The 22,364-nt window shown below is 37.1% G+C and overlaps 4 protein-coding genes and 1 non-coding gene across 13 annotated transcripts; 2 read left to right on the forward strand and 3 right to left on the reverse strand.

Annotated features, from left to right (window-relative positions):
- Positions 1–607: 607 nt before the first annotated feature.
- LOC140787024 (S-type anion channel SLAH3-like) lies at positions 608–3,445 on the reverse strand. Its single transcript, XM_073135764.1, has 6 exons — positions 3,386–3,445; positions 2,925–3,099; positions 2,329–2,619; positions 1,274–2,044; positions 1,141–1,172; positions 608–1,067 (listed from the first exon to the last, which is right to left on the reverse strand). The coding sequence occupies exons 2-6, from the start codon at positions 3,090–3,092 to the stop codon at positions 701–703; spliced, it is 1,629 nt and encodes a 542-aa protein (XP_072991865.1). The 5' UTR covers positions 3,093–3,099; positions 3,386–3,445; the 3' UTR covers positions 608–700.
- Positions 3,446–6,279: 2,834 nt separating this feature from the next.
- Positions 6,280–15,746, forward strand: LOC140785858 (golgin candidate 3-like). 4 transcript variants are annotated; one of them, XM_073133931.1, is made up of 13 exons: positions 6,280–6,693; positions 7,106–7,288; positions 7,587–7,725; positions 7,885–7,949; positions 9,138–9,308; positions 9,504–9,602; positions 10,389–10,508; positions 11,573–11,869; positions 11,993–12,058; positions 12,503–12,705; positions 14,214–14,268; positions 14,359–14,544; positions 15,145–15,746. In XM_073133931.1, the coding sequence occupies exons 1-13, from the start codon at positions 6,487–6,489 to the stop codon at positions 15,448–15,450; spliced, it is 2,097 nt and encodes a 698-aa protein (XP_072990032.1). In that variant the 5' UTR covers positions 6,280–6,486; the 3' UTR covers positions 15,451–15,746. The 4 variants fall into 4 exon arrangements, with proteins under 4 accessions (XP_072990032.1, XP_072990029.1, XP_072990031.1 ...); XM_073133928.1 differs by having other exon boundaries at positions 6,348–6,702; positions 9,138–9,330; positions 9,508–9,602; XM_073133930.1 differs by having other exon boundaries at positions 6,348–6,702.
- Positions 15,747–16,582: 836 nt separating this feature from the next.
- On the reverse strand, positions 16,583–20,346 carry LOC140785859 (reticulon-like protein B3). Of its 6 annotated transcripts, none has more exons than XM_073133933.1 (6): positions 19,954–20,346; positions 19,528–19,708; positions 19,299–19,440; positions 19,139–19,208; positions 18,880–19,051; positions 16,583–16,982 (listed from the first exon to the last, which is right to left on the reverse strand). In XM_073133933.1, the coding sequence occupies exons 1-5, from the start codon at positions 20,156–20,158 to the stop codon at positions 18,888–18,890; spliced, it is 762 nt and encodes a 253-aa protein (XP_072990034.1). In that variant the 5' UTR covers positions 20,159–20,346; the 3' UTR covers positions 16,583–16,982; positions 18,880–18,887. The 6 variants fall into 6 exon arrangements, with proteins under 6 accessions (XP_072990034.1, XP_072990036.1, XP_072990039.1 ...); XM_073133935.1 differs by having other exon boundaries at positions 16,583–16,992; XM_073133938.1 differs by lacking the exon at positions 16,583–16,982 and adding an exon at positions 17,449–17,629.
- Positions 20,347–20,672: 326 nt separating this feature from the next.
- Positions 20,673–20,744, forward strand: TRNAD-GUC (transfer RNA aspartic acid (anticodon GUC)). Its single transcript has one exon. It is a non-coding gene; the product is annotated as a tRNA-Asp (tRNA).
- Positions 20,745–20,852: 108 nt separating this feature from the next.
- Positions 20,853–21,973, reverse strand: LOC140785860 (late embryogenesis abundant protein At1g64065-like). The gene has a single exon (XM_073133939.1). The coding sequence runs from the start codon at positions 21,671–21,673 to the stop codon at positions 20,966–20,968; it is 708 nt and encodes a 235-aa protein (XP_072990040.1). The 5' UTR covers positions 21,674–21,973; the 3' UTR covers positions 20,853–20,965.
- Between the last annotated feature and the right edge of the window lie 391 nt (positions 21,974–22,364).

Here is a 22,364-nt window from a genome sequence, read left to right on the forward strand (position 1 = left end):
TTTATATGATACTTTATATGTGATTGTGTTCTGCAATATGAAAATGCATCCTTTATTGCCTGTCTTTGCGATAGACAATGAGTGCTGCTTGATTTTGATAGATGCTGTTGATTTTTCTTCTTATCAGTTTACTGGAGTTAATGGATATTGTGCAGTATATTATTCAGTGTTGCTTGTTTATAATGACACCTGCAACAAACTGTGGTTCCTATTGGTTGGAATGTGGGAAGAAAGAGCTTCCATGGGGTCGAATGTGATTTATAATATGTCAAAAAGAGGAGATTTTATCATAAAACTAATCATCATCACTACGAACCCAATTATTTTAAATTTTAATTGTTTTTGTCCTAGCTATATATTATATAAGAGCAGCCGAAACTCTACGTGCACTGGGGCTTTAGTTTAACATCTCCTCAGAAAATTTTCTCAAACAGGTTGATACCAATAACCCGATAGGATGCGACAATTCGGGTTTGGGCTTCTGTGGTAAGTGACTTCCTTGCCCTTAACATTGTACTGATGATTTAGGACATGAACAATTAATTAGTATGTCAATATGTTACAGAGGATCACCAATCTGACAGATGCTGAATCGATTAAAAGTTCAGGAACTGGTGGTTTGGTGAGCAATTTAAGATGCAAATTACTTCTTCTGAGATCCACTATGACCTTGAGAAAAAAAGTAAGTTTGCTGAATTGTTTACACACGATCTGAGCTGAAGGAACTACTCAGAACTCTCACATTGCCTCTTGAGATAGAAGTTTCTGTGTCTCTCATATCTGAGCCTACTGATCTTAGTTTTGCTAGCTTTTTACATAACTTTGATCTCTTCTTTGTGTTGGCGACGGCGATGGTGATGGAGATGTCGTTAGGGAAGAGATCATGGAGAACGAATGCATGATAGATGGTTGACACGAGCACGGCAATAACAGCAAAGGTAGAGATTGCAGAGAATCCAATAGATAGTGATCGAGTAAAAGTATTAGTGATCTGCGCCGAGTATTCTACAGTTGCAACAGCAGCAGCAGTCATAGGAAAAGTATATGCCCACCATGCAAGAGAGAACCTATGAATCATGATAACTATAAGCCATATGGAAAACAAATCAGAAAAGAGTCAATTCATGGATGTTTACATACCTGAAACCTCGAAAGAAATTAACGCGCGCCGCCTGTTTTAATACAAGAAAAATTCAGTAAGATTAGATCACCATGTTTAAGAATGCAGAAGCTGCAACGAGTAACTGCAAATGTACCGAACATGGAAGCTTACTAGGGAGAAATAGATGAAGAGAGCAATGAAGTAAAATATCTTTGATACATAGTCGAATTCTCCTCGAATCTTTGCCCATGCCAGGCAAACAATACTTGGTACTGCTACAAAGAAGAAATATATTGGATGGAGTTCCTTTGGAAGAGTTGCATTTGTGGACACCCTCAGGTACAGAATTATAAACAGCACAGTGTAGTAAGCTAATCCTACAGCAAAAAAGAAGATAGCCCCCTCTATAAGCCCCATTGAGGCACCAAGCAATGCGCCGACAAAGTTACCGACAATCGACAATTGGCTCGATGGATTTGCCACTTTTGCAAGCCTGCGTTGGCCACCGGAGAGCCACTGGCCATAGATTTTAAGCTCAAGGAGAAAGATTGGAGCCATGATTATATACCAAACAGCAGCGTGAATGTCCACTGCAACTGATGGTGGCACACCAATGGCCAAGAGAAGGCAGGCGATCCATGGAGCGAAGAAGAAGTTGACGCGGATCGGATGGTAGTACTCTCTGCGAACCGCTTCAAAGTAGCACATGATCTTTAAAGAGTAGAGGAGGGAGACAGTGCATACCAATGCAAGAGCGATGCACCAGAGGACTAGATTCACTGTCAGGCTTACATGCAGGAATCTCATGGCTGGAGATGTGGCTAGTGCTTTCCAGAGGACAGCTTGACTGCTAACTCCCAGGCACATACCAAAAGAGTTGATCGGAAATCGAAGAAGGAAAGGCCACTTCTTGTCTTCAGGAAGAACAGACACCTCTGATGTCTGCAATTCAGATGCTGTCTTAATCAACGAAAACAACGAATAATGATGCTACAGAAGTCAATGGAAGCAATAGTGAACAAGAGCATTGGCAATCCTTATCGGATGTCTAAATCTATAGGATGTCAACTAGAAGACTGTTCCGAATTCAGAAGGTAACAGTTATTCAAAACTCAGAAAATCCTTCAGTAGTGGATGCTGTCTTCTAACAAATGACAGAAGCTTAAATAAGTAGAGATATAGAAATTAAATTAGCAAGAACATGCCATGGCAAGAGAAAAGAGTACCCTCAAAGTATCAAATCCAGGCCCTTCTAAAACATCGAAGTAGCGGTGTTCAGCCGGCACAGCCTCGGTTTCGGTGACTCGAATGCCATTAGCTTCAACATCAAGTTCTTGTGGCGCTATGCGCAAGCTTGATAACCTCCTCTCAAGCCTATCTGACCATGTCTTCTTAAAGGAATCAAATCTTTTGTCTCTCAGTCTGCCATCCATTGACATGCTCCTTTGCCTCTCAGGTGGATCAATAGCTTCGCCCTCTATTGTTTGCTCGCCATATGAATCTTCTGCTGGCATAGGCTGATATCATGGAAAGCAAATCTTTTAGACAATCTAAATCAACACCGTGTCAGACATTTCATCAGCAGAGCCTGTTTATTAAGGCATAAAAAGTCCGAAATAAGAATTATAACATAACATTGATGTCCATTGAATTTAACCTCAAGCCTATTGCTGAAACCTGTTTGACTGACAAAATCTCACTTACAGGGTTAGATTTGAAAATAGTGGGAATGTTAACATCCCCAATGTACTCTAGAATGAATTTACGCTGTGAACTGAAACTAGAAGCAGTATATGTTGCTTACTTTTTATATATAGCTTACCTTTTCACCATGAATTTCTCCTCGATGACCGTTGACGTTGTCTGGTTGCAATTGCTGACTTACGCCATCAAAACCAACACTTGATTTGGCTGAAACCGACATCGGAAGCTCTTCGTCGCAACCTTTCTTCGCCATAATCTCGACCTGGAAGTCTTCGTTCTCCATCATTTGGTACCTAATACCATGTCAAGAATAAGAAAACTAAACTCAGTTTAGCTCAACCTGCATCTTAACTTATTTTCTCAGCACTAAACATACTACACAATAGATGAAAAAAACGAAGAAAGAACTAATTTAGCTGATCTGCAGCAGAGGAATCAACTAATCATTCACGTATCCATCCAACTTCATCTCTTAAGAACGAAGAAGAAGAAGAAGAAGAAGAAGTAGAAGACGACTATAATAATGTTTTGGATTCCATAACCCATGAGATGCTTAAAAAAAAAGATTAATAATCCTACCCTCGGAGCTTCACGCACAAAGTCAACTGCAAAGCAGAGCCGCAGTTTAACTCAACGCCAACGATCAAGCATGCATGATGCATCCTTCGCGCTATTTGTACACTTTCGAGGATCAGCGATGGTGATCCATCCTGGAGGGAGATGCAGGAATTTGTTGCATCCTAGTCAAAGGGGTTCCACGTAGGAACTATGCACCCCTGTCTAATCAACTCGTTAGTCAATTAATTTACTCTGAGATTGGATTATATTACCCATAAACAAACTAATGGAGGAGTTTATTCTTGGTTATTATATGGAGGCGTGTGGATTATTAGTGCCTAATTTTTGAAAGCGAAAGCTGTAGTCTAAAACTTGAAATAAAATTTAGAATAAGATAGACAATTAACTCGGCCATGTGAAGTAAGCATGTACGTGGGATTTAAAATAAACGCACTAATGAAAAAAAAATTAATTAAAAATTAAATGATCACCGTCAAAAGCCAACTAAAGAATAAAAGTATAGTAAACAATATAATATATGTGCACATTTATATTGGGACTATGTTAATATGTTAGTTAGTTAAGGCTTCCCAATTGCCTAATGATGGATAATTTTTCGTTACGCATTAATAAATGATTAGTGGCGTAGGTACTATATATATGTTTGGGTAACACTAAGAAGGATTCCAATTTGCAAATAACTACAAGGAGAATCGTCCATTTACCAACAAAAAGATAAGTTTTCTTTTTAAATCCCTTGTATTATTCCTTGTTTTTATGTGAATAACTTGTTATAATCTTCTGATAAGCTTGTGGAGGGAAGTGCTCGTAGGTTGACTTTATGATTTAGCAAAACAATAATTGTTTAATTTTATATCAAAATTCTTTTCTGTCACCACTCATCATCCATACTTAAATTAGGTATACAAAATTATATAATAATAATAATAAGAAAATTTTATAATCACGCTCTATATTTTACTTATTTTGTAATTCACACATTGTCTTTGGGAATTTTGTAATTCAACTCCTACTTTTCTATAATTTTTATTTAACATCTTGAATTAACTTAATATAATCATAACTAAATAGAATAATATAAGCAAAAGAATATTTTATTGTAATACATTGAGTATTTTATAGAATACATATATTATTTATGTCTCCATCTTTCATAGGCACTACCGCCAACTACACTCCCTTCCTAAAGAAAGTCGACAAGGCCCTCCTCTACAACCATAGCGTCTTAGAAACTTCATCGATCTCGACCTCATTCATTGTGGTCAAATCTAACATTATCCTTATTACCAATGCCCATGACTTGAAATGCTCTGCCTTTGTGCCTTCACCCTCCTCCAACCTCATTGAAGCTCCTCGCCTTGTTCTTATGCACGACGGTGTCATATATTCTTCTTTATCTCTTTTGCAACGAGAATGATGATAAATGAATCTTAGTCTTTGTGCTAAGTGTCTCCATGCTTATGGGTTCCTCTTTAGAGGTCAAAAAACGCCATTAGTGCAGCAATAGTTATGGTACGTAAGATGATAGAAAGTGTTTGATGAAGTTATCATATGGGTAGACGAAGTAGATGAAAGATGTGAAGAAGAAAAAGAAGAAGAAGAGTAGGAGGATGAGGAGAGGAAAGAGTCACGGCAATGGGGAGGATAGGGAGTTGTAAGGGTATTTAGTAATTTGATAAATAAAGTTACATAAACTATATAATATAATTAATATCAATCAGTCAAAAGTAACATTAGAGTATTAAATAAAAATTATAAATTAAAATAAGGAGTCGGATTATAAAAATCCCCAAGTACAGAATATGAATCACAAAATATATAAAATATAGGATGCGATTTATAATTTTTTTAAATAATAATCAAAGAGAGCATGATGTATTGATGCTATTAGAATGTAACAGGCCGGGACTAATTCCATATCTCAATATCAAGGCCCACTGGCCCAACTTGGGAACCCATTAATTCATCATTGTGGGTTGTTTAGTTGATTTTAATCACAATCTGTCTTAATTCTAGCTTATAATGTCATTATTATTGGAAATTCTACTCGTTATTCAGATGCAATTTTTTCAAAAATATTCGAAATAAGGCAATGCCAAATTTAAAGGATACCTTACATGATAAAAATATTCTATATATATATATTGAAATATAGAAGTTGAAAATGTTAGATATGTGTAGTATATTTTATACAAAATATCAGAATACTTATACTATCTCGGGTTATACTTACAATATTGTCAATTTTGAAAGAATCCAATACTTTCAATAATATTTTTTATAATTTAAAATTTAGATATTTGCAACAACAAATAAAACACATTTTATTTTAATTTTGGACGAGAGGCCCACTTTACATTTTCGATAGGTTTTGTTATTATTATTTTTCTTTCTAAACTACCTTCAACCATATGAAAATAATTAAAAAAATTTATACAAGTCATTTATTAGCTGTATTAAATATAATTTATACTCTGTCGGACATGATACATGATATTATATAATAACATAAAATTATCTTTCTCTTCTTCCCCTAGCCAGAGGGAATAACTAATTAAACATGTAAGTATTTTATATTATTTCAAAATTATTTTTTTTTCTTCCTCCAACCAAACAAAAAATAATAATAACTACATATTTTATTTATCTTTATTTATTTTTTATGCTCATATTTTTTTATAAATAATAAAGTTTGGCATCCGAAGAAAACATAAAGTGAATCCTGTAATTAAAAATTAAAAATAAAGTATATTTGAATGGTGTTCAAGAACAATAATATATAAATTAGTAGTAGTTTAAAATTAACAAAATTATTCTTATTATCTTTTATCTACTAGAGTAGGGAGGTAAGTATGTAGCATTTCTTTAATTTAGGAAAGAGCCTAAAAGCCCGTAGGCGAAGTATGTAGAATTTAGTCATTAAACCCGACTATGACTATCCCAAGAAACGCTTTAATTCAATACTCTCTCCGCTTTTATTATTGCCTTTGTAGAGAAAACCATCGTCCTCGTCGCATCGCCCTCTTCCTCAGATCTGCCCATCGATACGAAGAATCCTAACTCGCTTCGCCCCCAATTCTGATCCGAAGCGCTTCCGGGCGATGCGGAGTTCGATCGCCACTTACAGGGAGAGCCTTTCCCGGATCGCGAACGAGGTCTTTGATGCCGCGGAGGAGCTCGAGATCCCCAGAGCTCGAGGCGATGACTCCCCGGCAGTTGCCCGTCGTTTCTCTCGGCGATCGTCGCGGTCGACGCCACCGATTGATTCGCCGATCTCCAATGGGACAGATTCGGGAACCCTAGATGATGTATCATTTGTTCGTAATCTTCTTGTGATAAATTTTTTTATAGGAATTAGAATATAATGTTGGTTGGGAATCAATTTGATCGGATAATTGGTAATTGGTGTTAAATTTGTGTGTTATATAAGAACTGAAGTGTTTCTTAAAATGTTCTCAATCTAGGGTTCTTTCTTGCAGGATTAGTATAATTCCCTACCGCAGTTTTACGTACTCCAAATTATATCTGGTGCTATAGATTTTAATAGTCTTTCTGTCCCAATGCCACGAATTCGATTATTTTCTAAATAAAGTTAAATTAGTTCAGATGTTCGTCTGTTAGTTTACTTGATAGTGCTAAAGATATTTCCAGAAAGTTATACCTACATTGATTATCCATTTTTAGGCTAAATGTGCTCATTTAACATAGGGGTTTTCACAGGGCACCCCTGAAAATTCACCTGTTAGAGCGCAGAAGCGTACAGCTCAAGCGAATTCAAGCTTGGTTGGAAACCATGCAGCAAAAGTTAATACCTCCGTAGAAGAAGCATACAACAATGGGTATATGCAGACTACTCAACTTAATGGTGTACATAAAGTGACAAGCTCATCGGGGGATGAGAAGGTACTTAGTTACGTGTATTATTTTTTGTTGCATAATTTCAGCAATTTGATTCTTGCTTAAGTAAATATAAAGAAATGAACTGTGAGAGTAATTTCTTAATGCTGTTGGAGTAGTCTTAGATGATGATGAGCTATTGAAAGCATTGTTAACTTCAAGTTTGTCTAGGAACTTCTATTGAGATTACAATAATTGATGTTGTTCATTCTTTATTTTATTCACACATATAAATCTTATTTTGTCTATTTGCTTACTTTGTATTTAATCTGTTTCCCATTTTGGGAGTTTGATTATGCTGTAGGGAGATAGAGAACTTCTGAAAGAAAAAGAGAGGTCTTTTGCAGCAGTACAAGCTAGTCTTGACTCTGAAATCAAACAATTAAGGGCACAACTTGAGAATGAACGTGAGAAGGCAGCAATCATAATGCATAAGTTAGAAGGTATTGTTTGAAGTTACTTGTCATGGACCATTCCATTTGTGGAAATATTTGTCTACTATGTACCTCATCTTGCACGTATACATATTCACTCTCTCTCTCTCTCTCTCTCTCTCTCTCTCTTCAGTTTAATATATTTTCTACTCCTATTTTGATATGCAGATGAATATAAGAGGAATGCATCTTCTCACAGGGAAATCAGTGAACTAAAGATTGACAAGGAGAGGGTATGTCCATTATTAATTTCCAATAAGAAGGTTTATCTTTCTACATGTTTTTCTTTAAGTCCATACCTGGTGGGTTGTTTCTGCATAACAACTCTTCCCTATTTGTTTCTTGTGATTTAGGAAGCACCTAGATAATTGGTTCCGACATCTGACGTCATACTTAATGTTGAATATATTTGATTCTTTATTTAGCTGCAAACACAATTTATCATATTACTTTTACAATAATTTAATCCAAAGTCTTGGTTGATGTAGTTTATTAATTAATTGGTTGCTTGCAACAACTTCCAAGAGACCCATTGTACAAGTGATATATGGTGGGGGCATATCAGATTATAGATTGACTGAAATGACTTAAGTTAACTGGAAGATTTAATTATTTATTGTAATCATCGAGTCTGGACTTGTGTGTGTGCGCTTCGTTGACATTTCCACTTTGGAGTCCTGCATTTGCACTGTGATTTTTATTCTGGGCATTCCAAGTTTATCTGTGAAGTATGCTGCTTGAGGCTGATTTAGCATGGGCGTGATTTTTGGGATGGTTGGTCATTTTGGAGTGGCCACGATTATAATGACTTATCTAAACAATTTACGAATGCACAATGAGGCATTACTTATATGGGAACATGAGGTGCTGATTTAGCTCCTGTCCTTTTCTGTTAAGGAAAATTATGCTTGATGTCATTTGAGAAAATGTGATCCTTGTGGTTTAATATCTATAAGAGAGTTTCCTATGGTTTAGTATGTTATAAATGTGATTCTTGTGGTTTGCTACCTTTTCGAAAATGCTCTTACTCTCTTTAAATTAAAGCTATAGGGAACAGTTATTAAGATAAAACAAAACATAAATACTAGCTATAAAAGAGTTGGAGACCACAGGGAGTTTTCAAAAATGAAATCAAAGGAGTGATTACATAAAGCTGCAAACCACAAGGATCACATTTGTAAAAATCAAACCACAGGGATCAATTTTATAAAGATACAAACCGGATTGATTTTGTGTTTTTCCATATAAACAATCATGGCTTAAATGTTAGTATTAGTTTGTTATGCTTTTGCAAACGACTTCTTCTAAGCAAAGGTAATCGTGGATCATCTCCCACCATCCTTCCTATGGTATCCATTCACTTCTTCTGCTTCCTTTGCTCTTTTCATCTTGAAATTGTAATCCTTGTACTTTACTTGCAGACTTCAACTGATATGAAAGACTTGTGTAAGGAGTTAAATGATAAAATGTCAGAATTGCAGCGGCTGCAAGAGGAATTGACTGGAAGGGACAAGGAAGAAGCATCAAAAGAGTCACTGCAGAGTTTGAAAACTGCAATAATGATTCTTCAGAAGGAGAATGCTGAGTTAAAGGTCTATACCTGCAAATTATTTGGTGAATGAGTTTGTCATAGTATCACACCTCACATGAATTGTATTTTTCTATTGCATTTGTTTTTATATTACCTATTATAGAATGTAAATAAATTGGTTTTTACTTTTTAGATTACTTTCTCTCTGTAGTTGAATTGTTTAGAATGATTCTGATGCAATATATTCCTGGTCTAGATAGAGAAGGATGAACTTGAGGCAAATCTGAAAACGATGACAAGTACAATTGAGAAAAATGATGGTGATGCTTTGGATACTCAGAACAGGGACTCTAAGGTAGGTCCTTGTTTCTTCTTGATGTTTGTTACATTTGAAAGCTAATCAGCAGCCAAAACTTAGGGTTTCTCTTTCGTAGTAAGATAACAGTCATTCACAATTATATCATGTATTATACTTTGTTAGTGACTATGCATATGAACAGAACCACTTCGACTCTTGTTTTCAGTCCCTGTGAGTTGGTTGATTATGAGTTTGCCAAGCTATATGGTTTAGTTGAATACAAGAAACTATTTTATGGTTCATCCTAGTAGTTATATTTTATTTCAAAATTTGGCCATCCACTGTTCTGTTCCACTCTTTACTTCTTTGGAGCACCCTGTCAGTTGATCATACAGCATATTTCTGTCAGGATGTTAAGTTGGAGCTTGAATGAGATTCATGATCATGGTAGGATATTATGTTCAAGGGAGAACGAGGAAGAAGGGATATTAAATTATTAGCACTAGAGCAGTGGTGAATGAAGGCCATGTCTGATATGGCATTTGATTAAGATTTTTCATTATATAGGATAACAAGGAATTGGACAAGAGGATACAAGACAAAACTTGAGTTTGACAAGGCTGCACAATCTTGACTTCTTTCTTCTGAGTACTGATGAAATCTGAGTTTTTTGTGATTCCTTAGCTGTTATAAGACAATCCTGACCTTTCACTTGGACAAGTCATTTATTTATTTACAGGAAACAAGATAATGTTTCACATCTTTATTATGCTGGTCAAAGAAAAGTTATTTTGTCAAATTTTCTTTACCAATCAGTAGTTACTAGTCTTTCCTACTTTGAAGGCCACAGAAGAGATGGCATCATCCCTATGTAGATTGGAGGAAACATTGAAAGACACCTGTAAAGAACGAGACAAGGCATTGCAAGAATTGGCCCGACTCAAGCAGCATCTTTTAGACAAGGTAATTATTTCTCTATTTTATACCCTTTAGTTTTTATACAGTTTTGCAAAATTTCCTGTCTCATCACTACTATGGCAGATTGGCAGTAGTCGCAAACATCTTTGTAATGGTGCATAGTGCATATTTCTTATAGCTGTTAAACTTAACCTTTTCTGATAAAGTATATATAGAAAATTGTATCATATATTCCAGACATTCATCTAGATGGAAGTACATTTGATATCTTCCAGGAATATATATCAGCACTAAATACATATTTTTTCTGATCCATTTTAAATCACTGAGTATGTACTGTTGTTCCTTCTTTTCCATTCTTATGTTTGTCTCATATTTTCTTCATCGTCCTGATTAAATTTTTCCTCTTACTAGGTTGTCTTCTCAATACTCTTGTAGGAGCATTTCTGTATATTGTAGGCTTATTGCCTTTCAGATGAAGATGTCTTCCCAGTCTTTGAGCTTAAAGTGTTACTTTCTGGAAACCTAAATTCTAATTGCTTTTCAGATGAAGATGTCTTCCCAGTCTTTGGGCTTAAAGTGCTACTTTCTGGATACTACTACTTTCCTTCGTCGCTTTCGTCTTTATAAATTTTCATTGAAACCAAGCTGAAGCTGACTTTTTTTTTTCAGTTGATATGAGTCGTTCGTTCATTAATTGCTCGAAACATTTGCAATCATAGGAATTTCATGGACCCTAATGTCTGCATGCGATTAAGTTCTGGGATACACTAGATTTCTTTTACATTGTCAATTTGGTTGGGCTTGGAAGCACCTTTTGGTCATAAAAGATTGGAGAGTTTGTCGCTATATGCATTTTATGCCCTCCACTACAGTTCTGAATTCTGGCTCTTCTACATTTGTATTTTGGTAGAAATTTAGTATTCTTCAAATTGGATGAATGTTTTAATGACCTTCCTCAGAAGAAACTTTTCCTTTTAGTACATTTGTCAGAATTATTGCTTTGACAAATTAGATGAATGTTTTAATGCCCTTCCTCAGAAGCAACTTTTCCTTTTAATAAACTGCAGTCAAATTGTGCTGGTTTCTTCTAATATGGCACTTACCAGGAACTTGAAGATTCAGACAAGATGGACGAGGATAGCAAAATCATTGAAGAACTTCAAGCAATTTGTGAAAAGCAAAAGTCCCATATATTACAGTTAGAGAGGGCCTTGAAACAGGAGTTGGCTACAAAAGAGGAGATCAGGAAGCGAAATAATGATGAACTCCAGAAGACAAATGAGGCCTTTATTGAATTGAGAAAAAAACTTGCTACCTGTATGAGCGCACTCGAGTCTAAAAATGTTGAACTGTTCAATCTTCAGACTGCCCTTGGGCAATATTATGCTGAAAGCGAAGCTAAGGTAATTTCACATCTATGTTTCATTCTTCTTGCATGATTTTCATTTGTCATTTGGGGCTTCAATAGATAAGCTTACTGTATATTAGCACTTGATGCTTGTCTTTATGTGGATGTACCTCTGTAGGAACGTTTAGGAAGAGATTTGGCGCTTGGAAAAGAAGAACTTGCTAAAGTCTCTGAATCTTTGAAGGTATGACAGAATTCATCTCTTCAAATGCATTAGACAAATCAGGTAGTTTCCGAGTTCAAGTCTACCGGGTTCTTATATACTGGAAAGCAAGATATGCTCATATATATATGTATATGTAATTATTTCCTCAAATGAACGTTTTCCTCTTCCCTTTTGTGTTTGAGCTTTATGAAAAAGGAATTCCATATTATGTGCATTGAAAAGATTGTTGAATGTGAAACCTAGTCTATGTTTCTTTTCATTTACATTCCTAACACCCTGCAGAAGTGCAGATATCAGCATGATGCTTCACTAGCATATGCTGTGTCTCTTTCTTATTGATTACTCTGAGGTGGAGGATGGCATTGTTGCATCACTTGTGATGTACCTCTACAATGAAATCCTACATCGCATGATAATATATGAAATTCCGGACATTAAATACTTCTTCTCTTTTACCTCCAGCTTGCAAATCAAGGGCTTGAAATATCAAGAAGAGAAAAGGAAGATGTAGTTGCCAAACTTTCACAAGCTGAAAGGATGCTAGCAGAGGGTAAGCGGTCCATACAGAAACTTGAGGAAGACAATTCAAAATTACGTCGTGCACTAGAACAGAGTATGACGACACTAAATAGGATGTCACTGGATTCAGATAACTATGTTGACAGGTATTAGAAATTTGACTAGGTTATTACAGTTATTTACATAATTTGCCATTTGCTGAACATTTTCCTATATACTGTAGTTGAAAGCTATTTCACCTTAGTGTGTTTTGCAAATATTGTTATCTATTATTCCCTAAGTTTTGGATGACCATCCTTGTTGCTCTATGTGTCATTGCCATGCATAGTGGAAAGGGTGGATGACAGTTCAAAGCAAGGGTAGTAAGATAAAGAAGAGACCAGGGAATTGGTCGCAATGTCCCAATAATTACTGGATCCAATCTATGAAAGACCATTTCTGAGTTGCCATTTATAAGAGCCTATGTGATAGAATACTTTTCAATGCTTTAGATTTTTCTGCTTCTTTTTAAGTAGTGCTTTCTGTCCTAGAGAATTTTGTTTATCTATTGCCAATACAACGTATTAGTACCTTAGATTTAAGTGGTTGGAAAAGCATTTTTAAGTGGAAGTTAGCTTGGCTGCACCATAGGCATCTATTCCTTAACCAGACCTATATTCTGTATCTTTTTGTTTTCTTTTGGTGATAATTTATTTTTGTGCTGCTAACTGTTTGTCTTTTCTTTCTGAGGATTTTTTTTTCTTCTAATTCTTCTACACAATCCTTCTGAATTGCAAATTTTGACAAGTAATTCAACCTATTTTCCTAGGATGCCTCTGGACGGTTGAATTACCTTTAATAGGTTTATCTGTACCTAGTCCTAGTAGAGACAACAACACTTGGTGATTGATCCAGTTTTGATCTGCATCTACCCAACCATGCCTACATAATAGAACAATATACAATTGAATCAGTTGAAAACTATACTATATTCTCGATAAATTGACCCATGGAAAACATTGAGCAAGCAGGGACCACAATCAATAGATATGTCTACCCCTGAATAACATGCACAAGAGTAGGAAATCTCAATGATACCACTTTACCTAGATTGCTCTGACATTGCAAATTCTCACACTAGCATGTTAATTTACTGTAAATGCATCATATGGAACTATGAGACTAATGCTAGGGTTTGTGCAAGTCAGGTACCTTCTTTCAATTTTGAGTAAGCTAAAATCTGCTGAGCGCCTGAGAATTTTGTTCATCAATGCAATGTAATCCTTCAGTTGCTTGATAACAGTCATCAGCTTGTGGTTTGGCATATAGTCCTGCCAATATCCAAGACCACACTCGTCCTGACATAACATAGGCTGTTAGAGGTCCTTGGGGGGAAAAAGTTAAACTGAGGAACTTCCAATTAACACTTGCTTTTATGTTATTGCTTCATTCATATTGGTTAGACAATAATATGTATGAATATGCCATTGTGGATACTGGATAGATTTCTCCCCTATTCATATCAATAATTCAGGTCACATCAACAAGAACAACAACAGCAGCAACAACGACAAGCTGCTAGTCCAAACTAGTTGGGGCTGGATCATTGTTCGTCATTTCATTTTCTCATCATGATAGTTGTTGAAAATTGATTGGCGAATGTTGATGCTTGCAGGCGTATTGTGATCAAATTGCTAGTCACATATTTCCAGAGGAATCATAGCAAGGAGGTACTTTATCTAAATTATCTGTGTCGATTCTCAAGATATGCATTTGTTTACATGATGAGGCACTCATTTGTGAAAATTGAATACTGTCAGGTTCTAGATCTCATGGTTCGCATGCTAGGTTTTTCGGAGGAAGATAAGCAAAGAATAGGTTTTGCTCAACATGCTGCAGGCAAAGGTGTAGTTCGAGGTGTTTTGGGTCTACCAGGACGCTTTGTTGGAGGAATCTTGGGTGGACATACAGCAGAAACAGCCACCCAAGTAACTTCTGAAAATCAGGTGAGCTGCTTCTTTTGTTTTTGTAAAATTCAATCTTCCCATGGTTTTTGGTTTCTATTTATTTTGCCAAGTAGAAATTTCATTTGATTACTTTTTTGAGGCAAAGCTGCTTGATGGTGTCTAATTGCAATTTACCAAGTTTTATGATGTAAAGTTTAAAGTATGCATGATTTCACTCGGTTTGCCTTCTTGAGCAGCTTATTTGCTGTTCAGCACAAGAAAATTACCTATTTGCATGATTGGCTGCACCAAGACAACACAATATCTGCATATATTGCCACTTATGATCACCCGAGTAGATTCTTTTCTTTTTTAACACCAAATAGACGGTTAAGAGCATGCTGTTAAATTAATGCAAAAGGAAAGAAAACATTATTTCTGGTACTTGGCTCTGCAGAATCTATGTTATACTCTATTAGAATGGTAGAGGAGAGTTCACTGATAGATAGGATAGATCTAATATCTGAAGAGATGGTTGAGTGACAAATTTTTTTTTTTTCATCAAATTGTATTTTATCATTATATTCCTTTTCATATGACAGCCAATTTTCACAATTTAAATTATCTCATACTTTTCTTTTCTCCTTTTCTCCTGGTCAGTCATTTGCAGACATGTGGGTTGATTTTCTTCTCAAGGAAACCGAAGAAAGAGGGCGAAGGGAATCTTCCGGAGCATCATCAAGAGAGCCATCGGTTCCTGAGCATGGAACAAAATCATCTAGTAGTAGTAATGACCCCAGTTTCCTTTCTGTACATTCATCATCAAACCACACATCTAGTCTTTCAAAACAAAATCAGCTATTTGAGCACCAGGATGCTGAATTTGCAACTGTTCCTCTTACATCCTCCAATCATCCATCTGATCATAATCCATCCTCAAGACAGCCCCCAAGATACTCGTATTAGCATATATGAGCACTGGTGAGTTACCTTGGCTGCTATTATTTGAAATTCGTTGAGTGATCCATTCCATTTGTTCATATGATAATTGTAATTGTAATTTCCATTACATTAGTTTATTTTCTCCTCTCTTTTTTTTGGGTTAAAAAGGCAATGTAAGTGGATACTCCCATCATTCAACAGAAGTGGTGATTACCACGTGTTTGTAATATCATAGGTAAATATGTGCAGTTGCAGGATGTGAAAGGCATAGTTCTTTGCATCAATTTTACATCTTTTGATTAAATTCAATATATTATCTATGGGCGTATCTAGCACAATTTGATATGGGTAACAAAGCAAATCAACCATTTTAATTGGAAATACTCTGATACATTCACTTTAGTTGGAAACGTTAATAGCTGCCAACAGGACTTTTTTCAGATGGAATTTTTTTTACATTTTATGCCTCGCTTGAGATATTGTAGTTAAACCCTGGTGACGCTCGTTCACTTTTTTTTCATCATAATATAATATTAGTATATGAAACGGCCTACGCTAAAATGAAGCATATCAGAAGGATAGGGATTTACTTTTAGGCAGTAAAGTGAAAAAGGATAATCCGTTATCTGAACAGACTAACGAATGGTTTCTTATTATGTTAGGCCATGAAATAAAACTTTATGCTATGAAGCTATGTTTAAATGCTTGCATTTGAATATTAAGTTCTTGACAGGTGTGGCTCCACCTGTGGGCTTACAATGCTGTAATTTATGCTGATTTGGTTATGCCTTGTCAAGGAAGATGAAAATGGTTTAGCAGAAGTCGGAAGAAGTACTTTTAAAAAGCTAACATTCAGCGAACCCTTTAAGGATAAACCATTGCAATTGCAGTGTGCATCAGACCGATGCAAACACAACAAATTTCAGATTGAATCTTGTTAACATATTTCATAATTTAGCTTAGCACAAGGGCATTAAGCTTTTTATGTAAAACAAATTTCAGATTGAATCTTATTCACAATTTAGCTTAAACAAGGACATTAAGCTTTTTATGTAAACTATCTAGTTGTGCATTTATACTAACATCAAACTTCAACTTCATGCAGTCATCTCTCTGCTTTTAATACTAAAATTCTATTGTTGAAAAATTTCAGCTATTCTTTAGTGTATAGAAAACATATCTCATAAATAATATAGAGCATGATGATAGTACAGTTATACCATAGAGTATGTATTGAGTTATACAGTGTATACTCTATGCTACATTATTATATAGTACATTATACTATGCTGGTTCATACGGTGCTACTCTATGCAATATTACTATGTACATCCTATATACTATGGTATATTTGTACTATAAAATATTCTATATCATGTCATCATGCACATTATACTACAACATATACCTACTTGACTTCCAGTAAGATCTAGAGTCTCATCCTCGAGAAGAAAATGCCTGGAACTGGATCCATATCATCAAACACCCTTCTGTTTTGGAAATTGGCCAGCTAATACCAAGCATTTCCCACAAAAAGAATGACATAAACACATCCCCTGTACACACCTAAACAAGCTTATCAAGCTGGCCTTTAACTGTAAATTTATGAAGCAATAAATTTAGATAAGAGTACAGCATTATAAACCTACAGAGAGGTCCATAAATTGCATCCCTTTACCAAGCAGCAACAATATCAGTAGAAACAAAAAATATCTCCATTAGCAGGTAGAAGGATAAGCCAAATCATCCCTTGAAGTTTTCTTCCTTAGAGTTCCATAGAAGCATAAATTTATGAAGTATCAACACTTGATGACAGCTTCGATAGCTACTCTTCTTTAAAAATTGATTATCTGAAACCATCTATATGATCAAATACTAGTTTGAGGAATGTTTTTAAAGAAGAAAGCTAAAGATATTATCGCCCTCCAGTTTAACTATAAGCCACTAGGAGAGGTGAACCCCCGGCCTCCAAATGGAGCACATGATCTCCCAAGACAATAGCATCACAATTCACAACAACAATCAACAAGAATTAAGCCTTTATTCTTTCATTATTCGGGCTCGGTTGCCCCAGGACAATAACATTACCTTTATTATTTTCTTGAACAACGATATAATTGGCATACAGTTCTATTAACAAGAGAAGCCCCATAAGCCTAGACTTTAGATCAAAGCAGATCAACCATTTTCATCTTCTGCACAACTGTGCTTGACAAGGCATAATCAAATCAGCATAAACTACGGCATTGTAAGTCCATAGGTGGAGTCACAACTGTCAAGAACTTAATCTTCAAACGCAAGCATTTAAACATAGCTGCAGACAATAAAATTTTCATGGTCTAACATAATAAAAAACCATTCATTAGTCTGTTAAGGTAACAGATTGTCTATTATAATATGAAAAAAGATGTGAACAAGCATCCACTAGGCCACTAGGGTTTAACTACAATATTCAAAGTGAGGCATAAAATGTAAAAATTTCCATCTGAAAAGAAGTCAGTTGGCAGCTATTAATGTTTCCAACTAACAAGTGAATCTATCAGAGTATTCCAAAGCAGTCTTGTTCAGCCCACTCATCTTGACCAATTCTCTATGTCATCTCAAGTTTTAGTAAGCATATCTCTGTGCCTAAGAACTTTTACAAAATAACATACTATTTATCCCATATCCAACATCAGGCTTATCAATCCAATTGTCCTCTTCAATCCTATTTAAGCTTCCATTGGTGTTGCTGCAAACCTAAAATCTTAGTCTAAAAGAACGAAATACTTTAGTTTCTTATGAACTAACAAAGAAATAAAGAGATCCGATTCTTTTGAATGAGATAAAAAGTAATAAAAATTAAACAACATCAGTGACAGACTTTCCATAGAATATAAACATGTCTTGAAAGGTCAAACTCCAAGATTCACAGTTCAAGTCACTTCAGTATACTGTGGGAAGTAAGTTCTTAATTTCTTATACATTCAGTAAGACTGTTTATACAAATTAGCACTTTGAATATATTTCATCACCAAAGGTTTTGTCCATTGTCACAATAGTAATTATTTTCTGAAGTAACAATCACCAACTTGCAGTTATGAACACTAAAGGATTACACTTCATGCCTAGCTCAGCAAATTCTACTTCATGCACATTACTGAGAATATGTTTGGCTTCCAGATCTCACATGGAAACATTAACTAATCCAGATAACTAGAATATTACCAAATGAAGAATCAAGATGTTCTAAATAAGCAATTAATTACCGTAAGTAACGTCAGACAACAAAACTGCACCAAGATAAAAGTCCCTAACATTATCATTCTACTAACCTTACAAGAGCCATCCAATTAGTAATCATACATTCCTAGAGATGCACTCTTTTAGAACATAGGGTAAATACTGAGATAACAATCCTTAGATACAGGACCTAGTAATTAATTATCAAAAGCTGATACAATAAGAGAATACCTTCGCTCCTAGAACTTCTTCTTCAAAGCCCCCCTTGGAATCTTAGACAGATACTTGGCATGCAAGACAGCATAATGTTTCTTGAATTCATCAGTTGCCTTCTCAGCGAAGGAGTCAACTTTGTCGGCGTACTTCTCATACACAACAGGCACAGTGTGCAGCAAAATAAATACTGTCTCCACAAAGCAACAGATGGTTAAATATAGAGTACAAGGCAAAATATAGGCAAGAAATCAACTAAGAAGTGAGGATCCTATACCAATGTAAAATAGGGTCACAAAATTGCAGCAGCTCCCGAGAATAGAAAAAACCCATAGCCCTGCAATAACCTGAGACCGAGACATCAGCCAATCTAACAGAAACAAACCCAATAAAACCAACATTCTAGGAAACATAAAAACTCAAGCATCGATGCATACACCAAGAAACTTCTTCAAATCATGCCCAGATGCGATGTCCCTCAAAACGGTAAAGCCCCTGTTGATCTCGTAACTCAAGGAACGGGCAACATTGACAGTCAAATCCTCGGGAATGCTCACCTCAGGAATGTGAGGCGGAGACCTAGCAACACAAAAACATCAAATCAGGATATCATGGAGTGTAGATAACTACAAACTATTACCATAATTAGAAAAAGAAAGGGCCCACTTGTTAATGAAGGTAGTGGCATTGGACCAGAGGAACGAGATGGCCAACGAGATTATAAGGCTATGGCAAACCAATGTGAGCAGATGGTACTCCAGCAACTCGAAAAACACCCAGATGGCCGTCGCCCCACCGACCACTCCAGCCGAGATTTTCTTGTTCCTCCATAAGAAGACGTCGGCAGCTGCAAATGTGATGATCCCATAAACCAAAATTACGGAGAAAAGTGCTAGTTTATTCCAAAATTAGCAAACAATCCCCAAATAATTTCAAAAACCTAAGGATTGATGACTAATGGCTCCAAGAGATTAAAGAAATATTGCAAACCCTAAGATCAGAAGAAGAGATTTATTAAAACTTCTACCGGACGCGATCCGATAAAAACAGAAAAAAGACTAAGGGCGAAAAGATTAGCGCGCCGATTCTTACGTTTGCCACCGCCGAATACAGCGTGCACAGGCTTCTCCCTGCCAAGGAGTCGATAGATCTTGTTCTGGATCACCGAGGCAACCGGCGCCGACTTCTCGCCGTCTGAGTCGGGGGACGACGACGAGCCGTGACCGTGAAACTTCTCCGTGATCTTATCCACCAACGACTCGGCCATCGTCTCCGATTCCTCCTTGTGCTCCGCCATCGCTACCCGAAAAACCCCGCTTTTACTACTGTTTCAGTGTTTCTTGAACACCAGTAGGATCTAAAGCTGCGGGGGGGAGAACTAGAGAAAAGTTCGGCTTTATACGGGATCTCGAGCAATGAAGGGCGACCGGGACCGTTGGATCAAGAGCCTCGCTATTCGCGCTGAACCACTGAGGTTCTGACAGCTACCCAGGTTGTATGAACTATACCCTTTGTTCGTAAAGGATCGATCCCCTGCCGTTATCTCCTGGACGGCGTCATGCCTGTGCAAATGGAAACAAGGAGACGTAGCAAATGGCTAGTGGTGCAACGAATGCTGTATGCTGTTCAAAATGGAACAGCAGTTGATATGCCATTAGGAGGTTGTAGAGGAGAAGCTTCAGAGTACTTAGTATCAGAGAATGCAATAGATGTGACGAATACATGCCACTGGTGAAGCCGAAGAAAATGAGAAATTGATGAAATCAGAGATATTTATTGAATTAAATAATTTTGAAAACATAACCAGTCAAGTCGTTGTAGTATAGTGGTGAGTATTCCCGCCTGTCACGCGGGTGACCCGGGTTCGATCCCCGGCAACGGCGATGCCTTTTTATTTTTGTTTGTAAATTAATTAATCATAAGCTAGACGAGTTGTTAAACAATTCTGTCAAAAATAGATGATGACAGACTCAAACTATATACATATAATATTTAATAATACTCCAGTAAATTAATTATTCATCAAATATCAATCGAGCTCACGACCCACGGGCCTAACGATCCTGTAGATAGAGCTATTAAAGAGTACTTGAACAATTTAATACTACTTGACGGTTGACACGCATGCCGTGTTCTTAGTCACCACCGCAGACACCGAGACCGCCAACGTAATACTACAATTCATCACCACCTCTAAATCCTTCTTATAGATCCCGAACGCATTAACCCTCCCAAATATATCCGTGTAGCTCGTCAGCTCCACGTCCCCGCCGAACACGAAGCTTTCCGTCACGTTCGGCTCCGCCGCCGCCCGATCGAACAGCACGTCGACCGATACGTTCATCCTGGCCGTCCTATCCGCCCCGACCCTCCCCTCCGGCACGTGCGCCACCCCGACCGTCTCCCCCTGAAAGTAGAAGTCGGTGTCGCTGTCGCGGAACCGGAAGGAGGCGACGTTGGGGTTCTTGACGGAGATGTCGGCGAGCAGGGTGACGTTGGCCGAGAAGGGGCGGTTGCTGACGTTGTTGCTGAGTTCGGCAGCGAAGCCGGTGATGATGATGGAGTTGGTGGTGAGGGTGGGGTCCTTGACCTTGAAGAGGGTGAGGGAGAGGATGAGGAAGGTGAGGCCGACGAGGACGACGGTGGTGACGAAGCAGCCGCAACAGCACAAGCAGAAGCGGCGGCGGCGGCGGTGGCGGTGGCGGCGGAGGGATTGGGTGGAGGGGGATTCCACGTCGGAAGTGACGGTGGGGTGGATGGATGGAGATGGATGGGAGAGGGGTCTTGCTTGATCCTTGGCTTCCTCGGCCATGGAGTCGGGTTTGGGTGGAGATGGGGAGGTTGGAAGTCGGCGATGGTGTTTTAAATGGGTTGGGGTTGTGTTTTATTGACCGTTTTAGTGTTTCCAATACTGTCGATTGTCGTCGAGAGAGAGACTTAATGTCTGGGTCTCTGTTCTTTTGTGTTGAAATTAGTAGCAAAGGTGGATCATTTGCAGGCTAGGGTGCTGGAATTCGCTGCAGTCGAGCATCTCGCAAGTTCTTTTTCTTCTTCTTCTTCTTCTTCTTCTTCTTCTTCTTCTTCTTTTCTTGCATATCATTATTTATGATGATACAACGAGATCTGACTGAATCATTTTTCATATTTGTAGGTTTTAAATGTTTTTCCACTTGAACTGCTCTACACCAATAAGGATTACCAAGCACCAGGATGCAGGAAGTTCCTGCAGTAAGGGGTGGAAAGAGAGTTCTCTGCCCATTTTACACGTTTAATCATTCAATTGTGAGGGGCATATGAGACTCTTGACTAGGCTTTGTTCAATTCTAACCTGCTGTCTTCGTTATAGTACTGAAAAAAATATATAGATTTGGAAAAGATCACCTTGACTAAGTGGATCACAATAATTGACTCAATATGCTGTCTCTGTTTTGCTGCAAGCTTTGCAATAAAAGACAAATTGGATAATAAATTTTACCAAAGCATTCTGATAAGACTTGAGAGCT

This window comes from Typha latifolia, chromosome 4 (assembly GCF_019914945.1).
Source record: "Typha latifolia isolate L0001 chromosome 4, TyphaL0001v2, whole genome shotgun sequence".
Classification (NCBI taxonomy): Eukaryota; Viridiplantae; Streptophyta; class Magnoliopsida; order Poales; family Typhaceae; genus Typha; species Typha latifolia.